Consider the following 16,945-nt stretch of genomic DNA (forward strand, 5'->3'; position numbering starts at 1 on the left):
TTATCAGCAGTGATAGTGATGAATCTTCTTCTGAGATTTGATCTGGTGACTGGTCTTGTGTGAATAGTAAAATTCAATGGAAGAACCAAACATTACAACACCTCTGTTTGAAGTTTTAAAATGTAATATTTCTTTATGTCAACCGTTATGAAAAAGCTAGGTTTACAACTCATGGAGAATACCTAAATTGATCTGGTAAGAACAGAGTCGCACTAGATACAAACAAAGCTTTTGATGAAATAATGCATGAAACCAGCTGTGAAAACAAACAAGCCATCACCCTAACTGTTAATATGCATTGAATACAGTGAAGGGGGCCAAATCTGGTTGAAACTGGCCCCTTTCCAACCAGATTTGGTCCAATATTACCAATCCAGAGTGAGAACAGGCGGAAGTTAATACCGGTCTATGCGGCTCATATAGACCTTAGCCTCACCCAGACTTAAATTCACATTGAAGTTATCTATCATTTTTGCGTTGTAATGTACAGGTCTTAGGAAACAAAATAGGTTTTTTTAATCATTTACCACGGTGTTGGGTCTTCATGTTGTTGTTGTTGTTGTTGCAGAAGTCCAGATATCAGTAGACAACATACATTGTTTCAAATTAGGGGACTATAGACCATCAATATTGTACTGTGGAACACACAATAAATGGTGTTGCAATTTAATCGAGAAAATGTAATTTTATGACACCCTAAGAGAAAGTACTTTAGGTAGAAAGTTCCGTGTTGACAAAGATTTCGAAATTGCAATCTCATATTCATGTTTCATACTGTCCGTTTCTTTGTCGTAGGTATGTATAGAACCTCTTGTGGAAACTTCAATGCTTTCCTGAAATTGTTTGATGGGGTTTTGAGTAAATTGTCAGTTTGCAGATGTGTAAATCTCATCATACTTTGTGAGCTGAACATCAGCATGTTACACGACTGCCAGTGTAGCTAACATCTTACAGATTGTATCCTATCTTATGGACCTAAAGATCTCTACTTCATCTAGTACCCACTAGAATAGATAACACACAGCAATTTGACTGATATGTTATAATAAATTATGACCATGTCATTTCAGCAGACAATCTCGCAGATCATTTAGGTCATACACTAGTGTTAAAATTTAATACAAAAATCAAACCAAGGAAAGTGTACTAGCACAAGAGAACACTGTCTGCAATTAACATTGCTAAGCTAAAACCAGAAACCTTGGGAATCTGTTGTGACTACCACTGGGATCAAAAATAAATGGAACATCTTTGTAGAAGTTCTGACTGGGCACATAAATAGTACCACCCCATTACAAAAGTGAGTGTTCAGAAATACACTTTAAAATTAAAATATGTACCATTAGATGTTAAGACAAAAGATCTGAAAGAAAAAGTGGAAAACATGTATAGCTTGCACAGACTGACAATTATGAGTTACATTAAAAAAAAATTTAAAAAATCTACAAGCAGTTCAGGTAGCAGTACCATGAAGAATTCATGAGATTAAAAGCAGAAAGAATTATCCAATAGAAATCTCACATAATGTCTCGAATTCCTGCTGGTGAATGGTAAATAAAATTAGAAACTAAACTTAATAATGTAAAATTAACTATGAACAATTATGTTATTTCTGACCCCCTTCTAGTTAGCAATTCTTGTAATAATCACTTTATAGATACTCCGAAAATGATACACAGGATACATTTTAGTCCACTAGCGAACAGAGCTGCAGTACACTACCTGCAGTAAACACACTTGACATTCTGCAGCTTATTGACAGCCTCAGAAAAAAAATCTGCAGGATTAGATGAAATTTCTCCATATCTATTGAAGAAATGTAAACATGTGAAACCATCAGTAAATGTGATACACTAGGTATTTTGTGACAAGGTGAAATTGACTGTAGTCACACCCTTACGCAAAAAGGGGAAACAAAGCTAGTTAAGAACTACAGCAAACTGATTGAGAAAACAGTGTTAAAATTAATCTTGGAACATTACAACAGTGCTGACCTATTAGGTCATTTCCACCATAATTTCAGAAGAAGTCGAAGTATGATGTCAGTAACAGTACAATTTTTCATTATGTATGTGAAAAAGTACATGAAAAGTCCCAAGCAGCAGGAGTACGCCTAGATATCTCAAACACTTTTGATAGAGTGCACCATGACATGATCTTATCAAATATTGTGACGAGTGGTGTCACTGAAAAACTCATGCAAGCTTGAAACTTATTCAAAAGGTAGACAACACTGTGCAGAAATTATGTATGATAGTGGAGAAATACTGAGAGGAGATACTCGAGAATAAGAAATATACAATTTGGCATTTCTGTGGGCTCCATTTTAGCTCCATTCCTATTTTTGTGTTATGTAAATGATTTCCTGGATGCTCTAGACGATAAGTATTTGATTACTATGTTTATGCAAATGACACACCTGGTTTCTCTTGCACTGATAGAAACAAATAATATTCACTTTAGACTGTGAAGTCCAAGTTGGCAAAATAGTGAGATTGAAGAAATTCTGCCAAAAATTTGTTTGGAATGAAAACGTTTGGGTTTATACTTTCTTGGAAGCAGCAAGTTCACCATGTCTGCAAAAAAGAAATAACATCCAGTCTATATGTATTCTGAAATTATCACCATTCCTTAATTCTGAAAGCCTAAGGACTGTGTATTGTGGATTAGTATATTCCTCCTTGTTTTAATAGTACTATGCGGTGGGACTTGCAACACAAATACGAAGAAGGTTTTCGTAATGCATATGAGGGCATTGGGGATCATAACAAATGTAAAACAAAGAACATGTTCAAAAACTTATTTGCTAAGTTCAGTATTCTCACACTGTATGCTATATATATATGCTGTATAACTTTAAGCAAGTGAAAGAAGGTACTAAAGTCACAAATAGGAACATGGAAATTCACAACCATGATACAAGGCACAGAACAGACTTCTATATGCTTAACAGAAGATTAATGGCAAAATGTGGGAAGATTAATAACAAAAAGCCGCTATGTCAAAGGAGCTGTTTTCAAAATTTGTTACCAAATAAACTTAAGATGTTGATGGGGGATGCTTTTAAAAAGTGACTCAAGCAACGACTTCCCAAAAAAGTCTTTTACGCCCAGGGTGTTGTATGAGTGATATGGCTTATTACTGCACTTAAGGGGAAAAAATTCAGTAATTGGCTGTTGTTTTCTTCCTCTGACTCTGTTGGATATTTGGTGGTGGTCCCATTTATTTCACGCAGTTTCCCAGCGGCACACACATTTTTCCAACAGGTGCTTCTGATCTCTGGGGAACACAGCTGCAATATCAAACATACAGCTTCATCGATCAGAATGTTTTCCTGATAGGACTGCTGACATGTAGCCAAAACAAATAACCTGATTTGTGTGGGTCCATACGAGATTTCTAGTGGCCTATGAGTCATCTTGTCGTGGTGCAAGCAAAAAGTTTGTGGCTGTCTCTAACTCGGACAGCAGTGTGTATTTAATGCCAACCCAATATAAGTTTGTACTTGTGTCCTTTCTAGGTTATTATTACAGTAACAAACCAATTTTCTGATTATAGTAACAAACAGAAGTATACGGAAAGAACATTACATACAACATATCAACTTTACTAAGAAGCATGCTATATAAGAGGTTGCAGCTGTATGATAGGGAAAGAACTTGCAATACTTATTGAGAAAAAACTTATGATTTTTTTTTAGAAAATTACAACTTTTTTCCACAAATTTATCAAAAGAATTGAAACGGTGACTTTGTAGCGGGTGTTTCAGTTTGCATCTTATTTTATGTGGGCATGTGGGTGACTTAATGTCTGCTGGAAGATGATAGTGAACAATCATGCCAGTTTACAAAATTTTGTACAGTTTTTGCAGTAAAGTTACTAAACTTACATGTCTACCTACGGTATCTAAGGATGATTTTAAATACTGCATGAAATATTTCCTTCTCGGTCGTTATCTCCCCCCCTCCCTCCCTCCCTCCCTCCCTCCCTCCCTCCCTCTCTCCCTCTCCCTCTCCCTCTCTCTCTCTCTCTCTCTCTCTCTCTCTCTCTCTCTCTCAATATATTAAGTCATTGTCAGAGTGTCTTTTAAGTTTATAGTGTGTCCTTGGGACAGTGTTCCAAGAAGATTGCTTGAAGAAAAAACTTCAGTATCACTAAGTGCATGGTTCATGTTCTGCAAGTGCATTGATGCCAGCAAGTGCCCTAAAACCAAATCATTAATATGTTGTGGGATTTGTTTCCCCATTATTTTTACCATAATTCATTGTTCAAATGTTCACTTGTTTCTACAGCTATCAAGAATAAATAGTCAGTGTAATTTATCTTTGAGAAATTTTAATGTAGTTCTTGCATCTTTCGACTCTTTCTTGTTTCAGTATGACGAAGGATTTCAGCTATTGCTGGAAATTAAAGATCAACTGATTGATTCATCAACTTTTGAGAATGAACTGTTGCAGCTGGAATGGAAGTTCTTTTTCAGTGTTTATCTTTCTATACCAGAGTGGAAAATACCAACCTCCTATGCACAAGTTGATTGTATTTCGAATGGAGTTGCTGCATTCAAGAGGATAATTGAACTTATTAAACATAAAAGTATGAAATTCCGTCTATGATAAGTGTGTGATACTATAAGTTACGAGTGTATAATCTACTGTAATACATTTTTCATACCAGTCAGAATAATTATGCTACCACAAGTAGTTAACCTTCTAGGTTGCCCTTGATTTATGTCACCTAGTTTAAATTTTGTTTTTATGGCATGTGACTAAAATACATCCCCTCACCTGCCCAACCTCTCCCTCTAACACATTGTCAGTAGCCACCATTAATGAACTGTGCCTGTAAAAATGTTTAAGATTTAAAAGCATAAAACACTCCCTCTCAGTCAATCCAGTAATCCTTCCTTGACATTGGGTCTTGGGTGACTTTTCCTGTTCTCTTAAGGCTTCCACATCTCTCTTCTGTAACATCTCATTTCCCCTACCAAAAGGCTAAACCTAAATAAAAAATTAGAGTTTTATGTCTTTCATTGTGTTTCTGTCTTGTTCCACACGATGAGCTGATTTTCAGTTTGTTGGTCACATGTATAGCTAATTGAACTAAAGGTAACTACTTCTGCATGTGAGATGGCTGCTAACAAGACATGCACAAAATGTTATGCTGCCTTTCGAGACCAGAATTTTTTCATCAGGCAGAAAGCTGAGGGGTAGAGAAAAAACGAAATATTCATATTTCGGGAGGGGGGGGGGGGGGGGGGGGGGTGCAGGACTCGTAAGTCACAGATGGCACATCTGAACAGAAATGATCACAATGTGGTACATTTTTTTCGCTATTTCATGACACACATTTCTGTTATGCATATTGACATTTTTAAAGAAATACTTGCTTTGAAATTACCACAGAATTGCACAACAGTAATGTTTAAGTGATAACACTAGCTTTTTAAAACACAGTGGAAAATGCATAAGAAAGTTTCTAAACACAGAAGCTGATAGTCTGTGGTGTAAATAATGGTCTTGCAGACCCCACAGTGTGTGGGGACGGTAGCTCCACATAGACATTACTGACTTATTTAAAAGTGTAGTCTTATATTCAATGTAGTTGTGGAACCTCATTAAGGAGAAGTGAACAGAAATGTGCCAGAAAGCATTCAGTGCCCTTTGTGGTTTAATGTTAACAAGGATGATATAGCATGTAGAGGCCACCTTTTCTCATAGCGCATATATTCCATGAGTGTTATCTTTCTACATAAGCAATGACTGGTAAACTAGCTAGCACTCTGGACTGTGCTATCTTGTTTATTGTGTATATCTTTTGATTGGTTGTGATTTCCCTAAATCGTTTCAGGCAAATGCTGGGATGGTTCCTTTGAAAGGGCACGGCCGATTTCCTTCCCAATCCTTCCCTAACCCGAGCTTGCGCTCCGTCTCTAATGACCTCGTTGTCGACGGGACGTTAAACACTAACCACCACCACCTCCTTTGATTGGTGTTGATAACAATTTGCTCCCCTACTGACAATCACTCAAGTATTTTTGTATGCCCGTGACAGTCGCAGTGTTACTGTGCAAGTAAACTGATAATATAAACGGACTCAAACTTTACAATTGTGTACACCAGTTACCTGTGTAATGCAGTTTTCCTCTTCATCTAAGCTCTGCTTGCTTTAATGTCAAATGTATTGCATGTTTTGTGTAGGCTGTTCATAAAGGTATGCATTAAGTTAAAACTACAAATTCTAGGAGCAGGTTATATTTAAATGATACCAAAAAGAGAATATTAATATCCTGCCAAGACTGAGTTAAAAGACATTAAAGATAGATACATTATTCCATTGATCAGCTACATGCCCGGAACATATATAGTAACAAGTGAATGCAGAAAACTCGGACAATTTGAAAGTTACAAAACTCAAACCAGTGGAAGACAGTTTGAAAGTTCATTGAGGGCATGATACCAGCTGTGAAAATGAATATGGTCTAAATTCTGGTGATGCACAATTTGAAAATAGTCCACTAGCAATACACACTGATTCATCACCACTAGAGTGTTCTTCACAACTTCAAGATAATCAGAAAAATGCATCTTTCAGCTCTGATACAGGATTATTGCAAGGTAAAATGAATGAAGACACTAAACTAAAAATTATAAATAGTGGACCATGCAAACTCAGGGTCCTTTCCCCGGGGACATTAAGAGCAAAAGATTGTTTAGCTGTGATTATTATTGTATAAGGGGAATCCCAAAAGTAAGGTCTCCTTTTTTTTATAAGTACAGAACTCTGTTTGTGTGGCATTTGATCACACTGTTATGCACTGCTTCATGCACTGTGTGTAAACATGCACACACCCCGCTGAGGTGCTCAGATTTGGCTTGGCAGCCGTTGAGAATGGAGCTCCCATTGGATGTTACTGCCAACTGCAAATTGCGTGGAGTTATTCAGTTTTTGAATGCAAAGGGCACTGCGCCAATTGAAATCCATTGCCAAATGATGGAAGTGTATGGTGTCGTGCATGGATGTCAAAAATGTTCGTAAGTGGTGTAGAAAGTTTGCAGCTGGTCGGACCGAAATTCACAATGAACAAAGGAGCAGGAGACAGTGTTGAAGGTTGAGCAAACCATGCGTGAAGATCAGTGGATCACCCTGTTGGTTCCTAAGGTTTCCCGAAGCACTGCTCACAGAATTTTAACGGAAACATTGAACTACAGGAAGGTGTGCGCGAGATGGGTGCCACGCATGCTGACTGAGGACCATATCTGGCAACGGGTAGATGCTTCCTGCGCGTCTTGCAGCTGAAAAGGACAACTTTCTGGACACAATTGTCGCGGGTGATGAAACCTGGGTGTACCACTTTACACCTGAGACCAAACAACAATCATGCCAGTGGCAGCATCCTTCTTCATGAAAGCCGCAGAAATTCAAACAAACAGTCTGTCGGTAAAGTCATGACAACCGATTTTTGGGATCGGAAAGGGGTATTTTTGGTCGACTTCATGCCCACTGGGACCACAATTAACGCTATCAGGTACCCTGAGACTCTGAAAAAACTCAGACGGCCAATTCAGAACCGGAGAAGAGGAATGTTGAGTAAGGGCGTACACATTCTCCATGACAACGCTCACCCACACATCGCTCGGTAAACCATTGCTCACCTGCAACAGTTTCAGTGGAACATAATCACCCTCCCACCCTATAGTCCTGACTTGGCACCCAGTGACTATCACCTGTTCCCTAGGTTAAAAGAACATTTGGCTGGAAAGCGATTCAGCTCCGACGACGAGGTGAAAGAAGAGGTTCATAGCTTTATGAACAGCTGGTATGACATGGGCATACAAAAACTGCCACAGCTTCTACAAAAATGCAATGGTGATTATGTCGAAAAATAGCTAAATGTTCAAGCTGTAAACTGATGTAAACCATTGTAGAAATAAACAGGTCTATTTGCTTATAAAAAGATAGGAGACCTTACTTCTGGTATTACCTTTATAATTATACCACAACAGACCAGAAAATTGAATGAATTTGGCTATGCTATTGCCCTACTTTAAATGCAATATAGTGTGTAGCACACTGATTTTTCAAAGGTGGAAAAAATGCATGACCTGATGGATAAATTAATGGTTTACAAGGTCCAAGCAAGAAAAAAGTACATAAACCTGCACTATACTTTTAAATATGTGTGGAACTTAAAGGACGTGGATATGTGGTGAAGGCATTAACACACTTTTCAATGAAAAGCATGACTAAATGAAAACTATAATTTCTAGAATACTGGATGTAACAAGCACATTATGTCTGTTAGATTGCTTTCCATGGCCATCATGAATATGCAATGGAGGAACAGAGTGGCAGTTTCTTAATGGTGACATACCTCCTCTTCAGATTTAATCCTCTTCTGAGGGCACATCTTTCAAATGAAGAAACTAAAACAAAATATGTAAGCCCACAAATTTTAAATGAGGTGATAAAACTATTAAATGATTGTGTTTTAAGAATGGATCATCAGTGAAATTAAACAGCAGTCATTCTGTCACTTATTGTAGATCCAACACATGATATATCAAGAAAAGATCAACTTCTTGTTGTTGTAAGGCATTTGCACTTACATTTAAGCAAACCAGATGTAAGGGAGTTTCAAATAAGGGAACCTTTTTAGGATTCTGTGAGGTAAGGGACCATGATGCTGAGATTTTTGAAAAAGTAATAACAGGCTTTGGGAAGATGAACATACGACTGATAGTTACAGAGACCAAGGATACAATGCTATTGCATCTATGAGTGGCAAATAGGTTTGCAGTCAAGAATCAAAGTACAGTTTATATATCATAACTTTAATTTGGCACCTAATGATTCTCACACGAAAATAGTTTATGTGCAACAGCTTTATGAGAAAATGGAGCAAATAACAAGTCAGGCTATTTTAGAAGAATTCAGCATATGTAAACAAGGACAGGAATATTTTGTGTAAAATATAATGTGACAAAAAATACAAAATTTCCAGTTTTTACCAACATAATGCATAATACACAGTTTTTACAAAATTTATCAAAATATGGTATGTCCTCAGTTTCTGTGTATTATTTTTTTAATTTGAAGGCAGCAGTTTATGAATATTGATAACTGTAGTTACTTAATGTTGAAATCAGTTCTTTACTTTTTTTCTCAGGGTGGAGGTATACATGTAACATTAAAATGACTGTTCTTTCTCGCAGAAATAAGTGTTGCCCTAAATTTGATGTCAGTTGGTAACATTTTTATCTCTCAGAATTAAGTTTCCCAACCCTTTTATGCAAAAAATGGTAGCAAAAACTGTTTGAACTGTCAAGATATCTACTGCAGTGCTTCAGTTACACTGCCCTTTTTTAAATGTAGTTGTAAATGCAAAAACCTCCAAATTGACACTTTAGATTTGGTATGATTTCTTGTGCAAAAGTGTTGGGAAATGTGACATTGGTCGATAAAACTGTTTCCTCTATTCCAAGTTCGAAGGTGGATTCTTTATTATGCAAAAAGAGCAAAATGGAGTTTCTTGTGTTGAAAATAATGAACTTTCAGTAAACATGAAGATAAAATATTTCAGGCTGAGGTGAAGGAAACGTTGAATCGCTCTGGATTACACCTTCAAACTAGACTGTCAACTGTTACAGTTGTAGATCCAAGCGAATCTGTATTCACAAACTTATGTTTTGATTTGCTCCTATGATGATAAAGATGAAATCATCAATGATATGACAGGCAGCTGGCTGTTTGAGCCTGGACGAGTAGGTCCCTGGAGTGCAGATATTCTGTACAGATACAAAGTCACTTCTGAAACTAGCGAAATACACTGGAGTGCAAAACTTAAGAATGAAAATAATTTCTACATGATGTGACACTGCCAAGTAACATAGCTCAATGAAACTTGGAGCTTAGGTTGAAAGAACTGCTACAGTATAGTACAAAAGGTAACAAAGACAATGATTACACTGAAGTCACTGTGATGTGTGATAGTCCCCTGAAACTAAAGAAAGGTGTGCTCATCGCAGATGGCAGTGCTGCTCTCCAACAGCTCACATGCAGGCCACAAGGTTGGTAAGGGTCTTGTGATATGGCGTTCCATTCTTCCACCAGCGTGATTTACAGCTGCTGGATGGTCATTGGTGCATGTGGATGTGCTGCGATACATCTCACCAGTGTGTCTCATATGTACTTGATGAGTTCAGAATCGAGGGAATGGGCAGGTAAATCCTTTCACTGAATATCCTCTCATTGTAAGAGCTCCTCCATCTCCGCTGTATGGTGTGGTCGCACATTGTCATCCATAAAAATGAAATCAGGGCTAAATGCATCCCTGAAAAGATGCACATTGTGAAGGAATACAGTCTCACAATAACATCAACTGGTGAGTGTTCTGTGTTCAGTGATTTGCAGGTCAGTATTCGCATACAACATTATGCTTCCCAAACCACAACACATGGACCATCAAAATGATCCTGTTCAACAATGTTTCTGGGTACATAGTGTGTTTCCACTTCTCGCCATATGAGGGTGCGTCAAGAATCACTACTCAGAATGGATGTGCTCTCATTCGAGAAGAGCAGCCGACCGCCCTTCTCGTTGGTCCAATTGGTCCCTATGCTGTTGGTACCATTGCAAATGGTGCTGCTGATGTGTCAGAATCAAGAAAACATGATGTACTGGTCGTTGGGCGAAGAGACCACTCCCCTGCAGTCACGTTGCCACTATGGAGTGTGAGATTGTGTGCCTTGCAGTATTGTTAAAAATGTGGTTGAAATTGCACCCACTGTTTGCATGGGTCCATCTACTGCCTTAGTTGACTGTTGCTGACCACCTCCTCTCCATGCAGCAGCAGTGCCTTTAGTTCGGAATGGTCCCCATGCATGCGAAACAATGCTGTAAGCATTACCAAACTCCTGGGCCACACTTGTCACACTTCATTCTCTTCCAGTTTCCAAATAATTCTTGCTCATGTGAAGTCATCCAGATGTTGTCTCCAGGCCATGTTGTAAACAAAGAATACCACCACAGGCCATCATAACTGCTTGTTGATTGACACACGCTGTCTTTCCACATTCTTTCAACTGCCTTGTGTTGCAGGGCCAGCTCCATATTTTGCAGAGCTGTGTAGTCCCTTTCCATGTGAGCAAAAAATGTGGTTATTTTCGAAAATCTTGTGTTATAATGCTTACAGTTTGGCTTCCATGATCAAATACTGACTCGGAGCAGCAATTCCCACATTATAATGAGGGGTTGACAATTTATTGGCATAATTTATCAGAAGAGAACTTGACTTTAAGGCAGTGCTTTGATTTTAAAATTTTTCAACTGAAATTGGAAGAAGGAAAACACTAATCCAAGCAAGACATGACATCAAAATTGGCTAAGATATGAGATTTTTCTTGCCGCTACCCATAAGTTATTTAAAATACATTGAAAATTTCACTAAGAGCTTTGTAAATTCTGTTATTTGATACTGAGATGTGCACAAAATTTAGTGAAATTACCAATAATTAACTGTAATTCTATATGTTATCCATAAAGTAAGTACCATTGGAAACTCAAAATTAATTAAAATCACCCCCCCCCCCCCCCAAGATACAGATCTATAATGTTGAGATTTATCCTCTAACCATTTTTTGTCCTTTAGTGTAGTTGTGATGAATGGATACTTTAATGATATCTTTGCCTACAAAATGTGAGATTTCGTTTAACAATTGTTATAATGGTCATGTAATAGAGGTAAGGCCACACCACTTTCCTGCATCTTAGTCGTGCAAAGTATCGTAAATAGTAACAAGATACAGAAGTATGAGAGAGAGGAGTGCAAGCTCAACTGCAGTTGTAGATTACGGAGAAATGGAAAGTCACAAAACACCATAAGCAGACAATAAATGCCTCAAAACAAAAAAATAGGAAAATATTCCAAAATGTAGATAGCAAAGAGCTGGGGGTGATAGCTCTGATGCATAAAAAAAACATAAATGGATTCTTGAAGAGCTATCCACACAATAGCATACACAAAGCATACTTCTGTAAAGATAATACTCGATACTTCACCACATCCTTTCGCTGCTTCTTGTTCCCAGAACTACCCTGCATGCTGACTTGGCCTCTTGCTCCAGACACAGCTCTGTGTACTGCTCTGGCCTATTGTGCTGGGTGAAGTCCCATGTGCTCCTCTAACTCCTGTCGCTGCCCTGCATACTGTCACGACCTCTTCCTCTGGGCCCTCCTCCACATACAGCCTCGGCCTCATGCTCTAGGCCCTCCTCCACACGTCGCCTCAGCTTCTTGCTCCAGGCCTTCCCCCACTGGTTTCCACGGCTTCTTGCTCCAGGCCTTCCCCCACTGGTTTCCACAGCTTCTTGCTCCAGGCCTTCCCCCACTGGTTTCCACAGCTTCTTTATCTGGTCTGTCCCCCACACCACCTCGGCTTCTTTCTCCTGGCTGTCCCCCACATGTCACCTCGGCTTCTTTCCCTGGGCTGTCCCCCACATGTCACCCCAGCTCCTTGCTCCAAGTTGTCCCCCACATTACCCCAGCTCCTTGCTCCAGGTGGTCCCCCACATGTTACCTCGGCTCCTTGCTCCAGGTTGTCCCCCACATGTTACCTCGGCTCCTTGCTCCAGGTTGTCCCCCACATGTTACCTCGGCTTCTTGCTCCAGGTTGTCCCCCACATGTTACCTCGGCTTCTTGCTCCGTGCCATCCCCCACACGTCGCCTCGGCTTCTTGCTCCGTGCCCTCCCCCACACGTCGCCTCGGCTTCTTGCTCCGTGCCCTCCCCCACACGTCGCCTCGGCTTCTTGCTCCGTGCCCTCCCCCGCATGTCGCCTCGGCTTCTTGCTCCGGGCCCTCCCCCACACGTCGCCTCGGCTTCTTGCTCCGAGCACTCCCCCGCACGTCGCCTCGGCTTCTTGCTCCGAGCACTCCCCCGCACGTCGCCTCGGCTTCTTGCTCCGTGCCCTCCCCCGCACGTCGCCTCGGCTTCTTGCTCCGTGCCCTCCCCCGCACGTCGCCTCGGCTTCTTGCTCCGTGCCCTCCCCCGCACGTCGCCTCGGCTTCTTGCTCCGTGCCCTCCCCCGCACGTCGCCTCGGCTTCTTGCTCCGAGCACTCCCCCGCATGTTGCTTTGGCGTCTTCCTCCTGGCCTCCCCCATCTGACACCTCGCCTTCTTGCTCTGGGCCCTCTCCCACATGCTGCCTCAGTTTCTTGCTCCGGGCCGTCCCCCGCCTGCCACATCACCTTCTTGCTCCGGGCCGTGCCCCGCCTGCCACATCACCTTCTTGCTCCGGGCCGTGCCCCACTTGCCGCCTCACCTTCTTGCTCTAGGCCGTGCCCCACATGCCGCCTCACCTTCTTGCTCTAGGCCGTGCCCCACATGCCGCCTCACCTTCTTGCTCTAGGCCGTGCCCCACATGCCGCCTCACCTTCTTGCTCTAGGCCGTGCCCCACATGCCGCCTCACCTTCTTGCTCTCGGCCGTGCCCCACATGCTGCCTCACCTTCTTGCTCTCGGCCGTGCCCCACATGCTGCCTCACCTTCTTGCTCTGGGCCCTGCCCCACATGCCGCCTCACCTTCTTGCTCCGGGCCCTGCCCCACATGCCGCCTCACCTTCTTGCTCCGGGCCCTCCCCCACCAATCGCCTCGGCTTCTTGCTCCGGGCCCTCCCCCACCAATCGCCTCGGCTTCTTGCTTCGTGCCCTCCCCCACCAATCGCCTCGGCTTCTTGCTCCGTGCCCTCCCCCACACGTCACCTCGGCTTCTTGCTCCGTGCCCTCCCCCACACGTCACCTCGGCTTCTTGCTCCGTGCCCTCCCCCACACGTCGCCTCGGCTTCTTGCTCCGTGCCCTCCCCCACACGTCGCCTCGGCTTCTTGCTCCGTGCCCTCCCCCACACGTCGCCTCGGCTTCTTGCTCCGTGCCCTCCCCCACACGTCGCCTCGGCTTCTTGCTTCGTGCCCTCCCCCACACGTCGCCTCGGCTTCTTGCTTCGTGCCCTCCCCCACACGTCGCCTCGGCTTCTTGCTCCGTGTCCTCCCCCACACGTCGCCTCGGCTTCTTGCTCCGTGTCCTCCCCCACACGTCGCCTCGGCTTCTTGCTCCGTGCCCTCCCCCACACGTCGCCTCGGCTTCTTGCTCCGTGCCCTCCCCCACATGTCGCCTCGGCTTCTTGCTCCGTGCCCTCCCCCACATGTCGCCTCGGCTTCTTGCTCCGTGCCCTCCCCCACATGTCGCCTCGGCTTCTTGCTCCGTGCCCTGCCCCACACGTCGCCTCGGCTTCTTGCTCCGTGCCCTGCCCCACACGTCGCCTCGGCTTCTTGCTCCGTGACCTCCCCCACACGTCGCCTCGGCTTCTTGCTCCGTGCCCTCCCCCACACGTCGCCTCGGCTTCTTGCTCCGTGCCCTACCCCCACACGTCGCCTCGGCTTCTTGCTCCGTGCCCTCCCCCACACGTCGCCTCGGCTTCTTGCTCCGTGCCCTCCCCCACACGTCGCCTCGGCTTCTTGCTCTGTGCCCTCCCCCACACATCGCCTCGGCTTCTTACTCTGTGCCCTCCCCCATATGTCTACTCTGCACCCTCCCATGCATGTCACCTTGGCTTCTTGCTCCGTGCCCAGCCCCGCATGTCACCTCGGCTACTTGCTCCATGCCCTGCCCCACATGTCGCCTCGGTTTCTTGCTCCGTGCCCTCCCCCACACGTCTCCTCGGCTCCTTGCTCCGTGCCCTCCCCCACACGTCTCCTCGGCTCCTTGCTCCGTGCCCTCCCCCACACGTCTCCTCGGCTCCTTGCTCCGTGCCCTCCCCCACACGTCTCCTCGGCTCCTTGCTCCGTGCCCTCCCCCACACGTCTCCTCGGCTCCTTGCTCCGTGCCCTCCCCCACACGTCTCCTCGGCTCCTTGCTCCGTGCCCTCCCCCACACGTCTCCTCGGCTCCTTGCTCCGTGCCCTCCCCCACACGTCTCCTCGGCTCCTTGCTCCGTGCCCTCCCCCACACGTCACCTCGGCTTCTTGCGCCAAACCCTCCCCTGCATGCTGCCCTTGACTTCTCTGGGCCCCCCTCCCCATGCCACCTCGGCTTCTTTCTCCTGGAACCGCCACCGCCACCACCACTACCACCACCACCACCACGTGTCACCTTGGCTTCTTGCTCCGTGCCCTCCCCCGCACGTCGCCTCGGCTTCTTGCTCCGAGCACTCCCCCGCCCGTCGCCTCGGCTTCTTGCTCCGAGCACTCCCCCGCCCGTCGCCTCGGCTTCTTGCTCCGAGCACTCCCCCGCCCGTCGCCTCGGCTTCTTGCTCCGAGCACTCCCCCGCCCGTCGCCTCGGCTTCTTGCTCCGAGCACTCCCCCGCATGTGCCTCGGCTTCTTGCTCCGAGCACTCCCCCGCATGTGCCTCGGCTTCTTGCTCCGAGCACTCCCCCGCATGTGCCTCGGCTTCTTGCTCCGAGCACTCCCCCGCATGTGCCTCGGCTTCTTGCTCCGAGCACTCCCCCGCATGTCGCTTCGGCTTCTTGCTCCGAGCACTCCCCCGCATGTCGCCTCGGCTTCTTGCTCCGAGCACTCCCCCGCCCGTCGCCTCGGCTTCTTGCTCCGAGCACTCCCCCGCCCGTCGCCTCGGCTTCTTGCTCCGAGCACTCCCCCGCCCGTCGCCTCGGCTTCTTGCTCCGAGCACTCCCCCGCCCGTCGCCTCGGCTTCTTGCTCCGAGCACTCCCCCGCCCGTCGCCTCGGCTTCTTGCTCTGAGCACTCCCCCGCCCGTCGCCTCGGCTTCTTGCTCCGAGCACTCCCCCGCCCGTCGCCTCGGCTTCTTGCTCCGAGCACTCCCCCGCATGTGCCTCGGCTTCTTGCTCCGAGCACTCCCCCGCATGTGCCTCGGCTTCTTGCTCCGAGCACTCCCCCGCATGTGCCTCGGCTTCTTGCTCCGAGCACTCCCCCGCATGTGCCTCGGCTTCTTGCTCCGAGCACTCCCCCGCATGTGCCTCGGCTTCTTGCTCCGAGCACTCCCCCGCATGTCGCTTCGGCTTCTTGCTCCGAGCACTCCCCCGCATGTCGCCTCGGCTTCTTGCTCCGAGCACTCCCCCGCATGTCGCCTCGGCTTCTTGCTCCGAGCACTCCCCCCATGTCGCCTCGGCTTCTTGCTCCGAGCACTCCCCCCATGTCGCCTCGGCTTCTTGCTCCGAGCACTCCCCCGCATGTCGCCTCGGCTTCTTGCTCCGAGCACTCCCCCGCATGTCGCCTCGGCTTCTTGCTCCGAGCACTCCCCCGCATGTCGCCTCGGCTTCTTGCTCCGAGCACTCCCCCGCATGTCGCCTCGGCTTCTTGCTCCGAGCACTCCTCCGCATGTCGCCTCGGCTTCTTGCTCCGAGCACTCCCCCGCATGTCGCCTCGGCTTCTTGCTCCGAGCACTCCCCCGCATGTCGCCTCGGCGTCTTGCTCCGAGCACTCCCCCGCATGTCGCCTCGGCTTCTTGCTCCGAGCACTCCCCCGCACGTCGCCTCGGCTTCTTGCTCCGAGCACTCCCCCGCACGTCGCCTCGGCTTCTTGCTCCGAGCACTCCCCCGCACGTCGCCTCGGCTTCTTGCTCCGAGCACTCCCCCGCATGTCGCTTTGGCGTCTTCCTCCTGGCCTCCCCCATCTGACACCTCGCCTTCTTGCTCTGGGCCCTCTCCCGCATGCTGCCTCAGTTTCTTGCTCCGGGCCGTCCCCCGCCTGCCACATCACCTTCTTGCTCCGGGCCGTGCCCCACATGCCGCCTCACCTTCTTGCTCTAGGCCGTGCCCCACATGCCGCCTCACCTTCTTGCTCCGGGCCCTCCCCTGCATGCCGCCTCGGCTTCTTGCTCCGGGCCCTCCCCTGCATGCCGCCTCGGCTTCTTGCTCCAGTCGTCTCCCCACATTCCACTCTGGCTTCTTACTCCACATGCTAGCCCTGCACTCTGCCTC

At 46.1% G+C, this 16,945-nt stretch overlaps 1 protein-coding gene across 1 annotated transcript in view; it reads left to right on the forward strand.

The window, feature by feature from the left end:
- Window positions 1-16,945, forward strand: part of LOC126273459 (uncharacterized) — a 232,339-nt gene that overhangs the window by 194,426 nt on the left and 20,968 nt on the right. Inside the window, exon 13 of the mRNA XM_049977016.1 lies at window positions 4,377-4,593. Within this exon, the coding sequence (XP_049832973.1) occupies window positions 4,377-4,593 (217 nt within the window). The remainder of the gene's footprint in view (window positions 1-4,376; window positions 4,594-16,945) is intronic.

The sequence above is a fragment of the Schistocerca gregaria genome, chromosome 5 (assembly GCF_023897955.1).
Source record: "Schistocerca gregaria isolate iqSchGreg1 chromosome 5, iqSchGreg1.2, whole genome shotgun sequence".
NCBI classification, from domain to species: domain Eukaryota; kingdom Metazoa; phylum Arthropoda; class Insecta; order Orthoptera; family Acrididae; genus Schistocerca; species Schistocerca gregaria.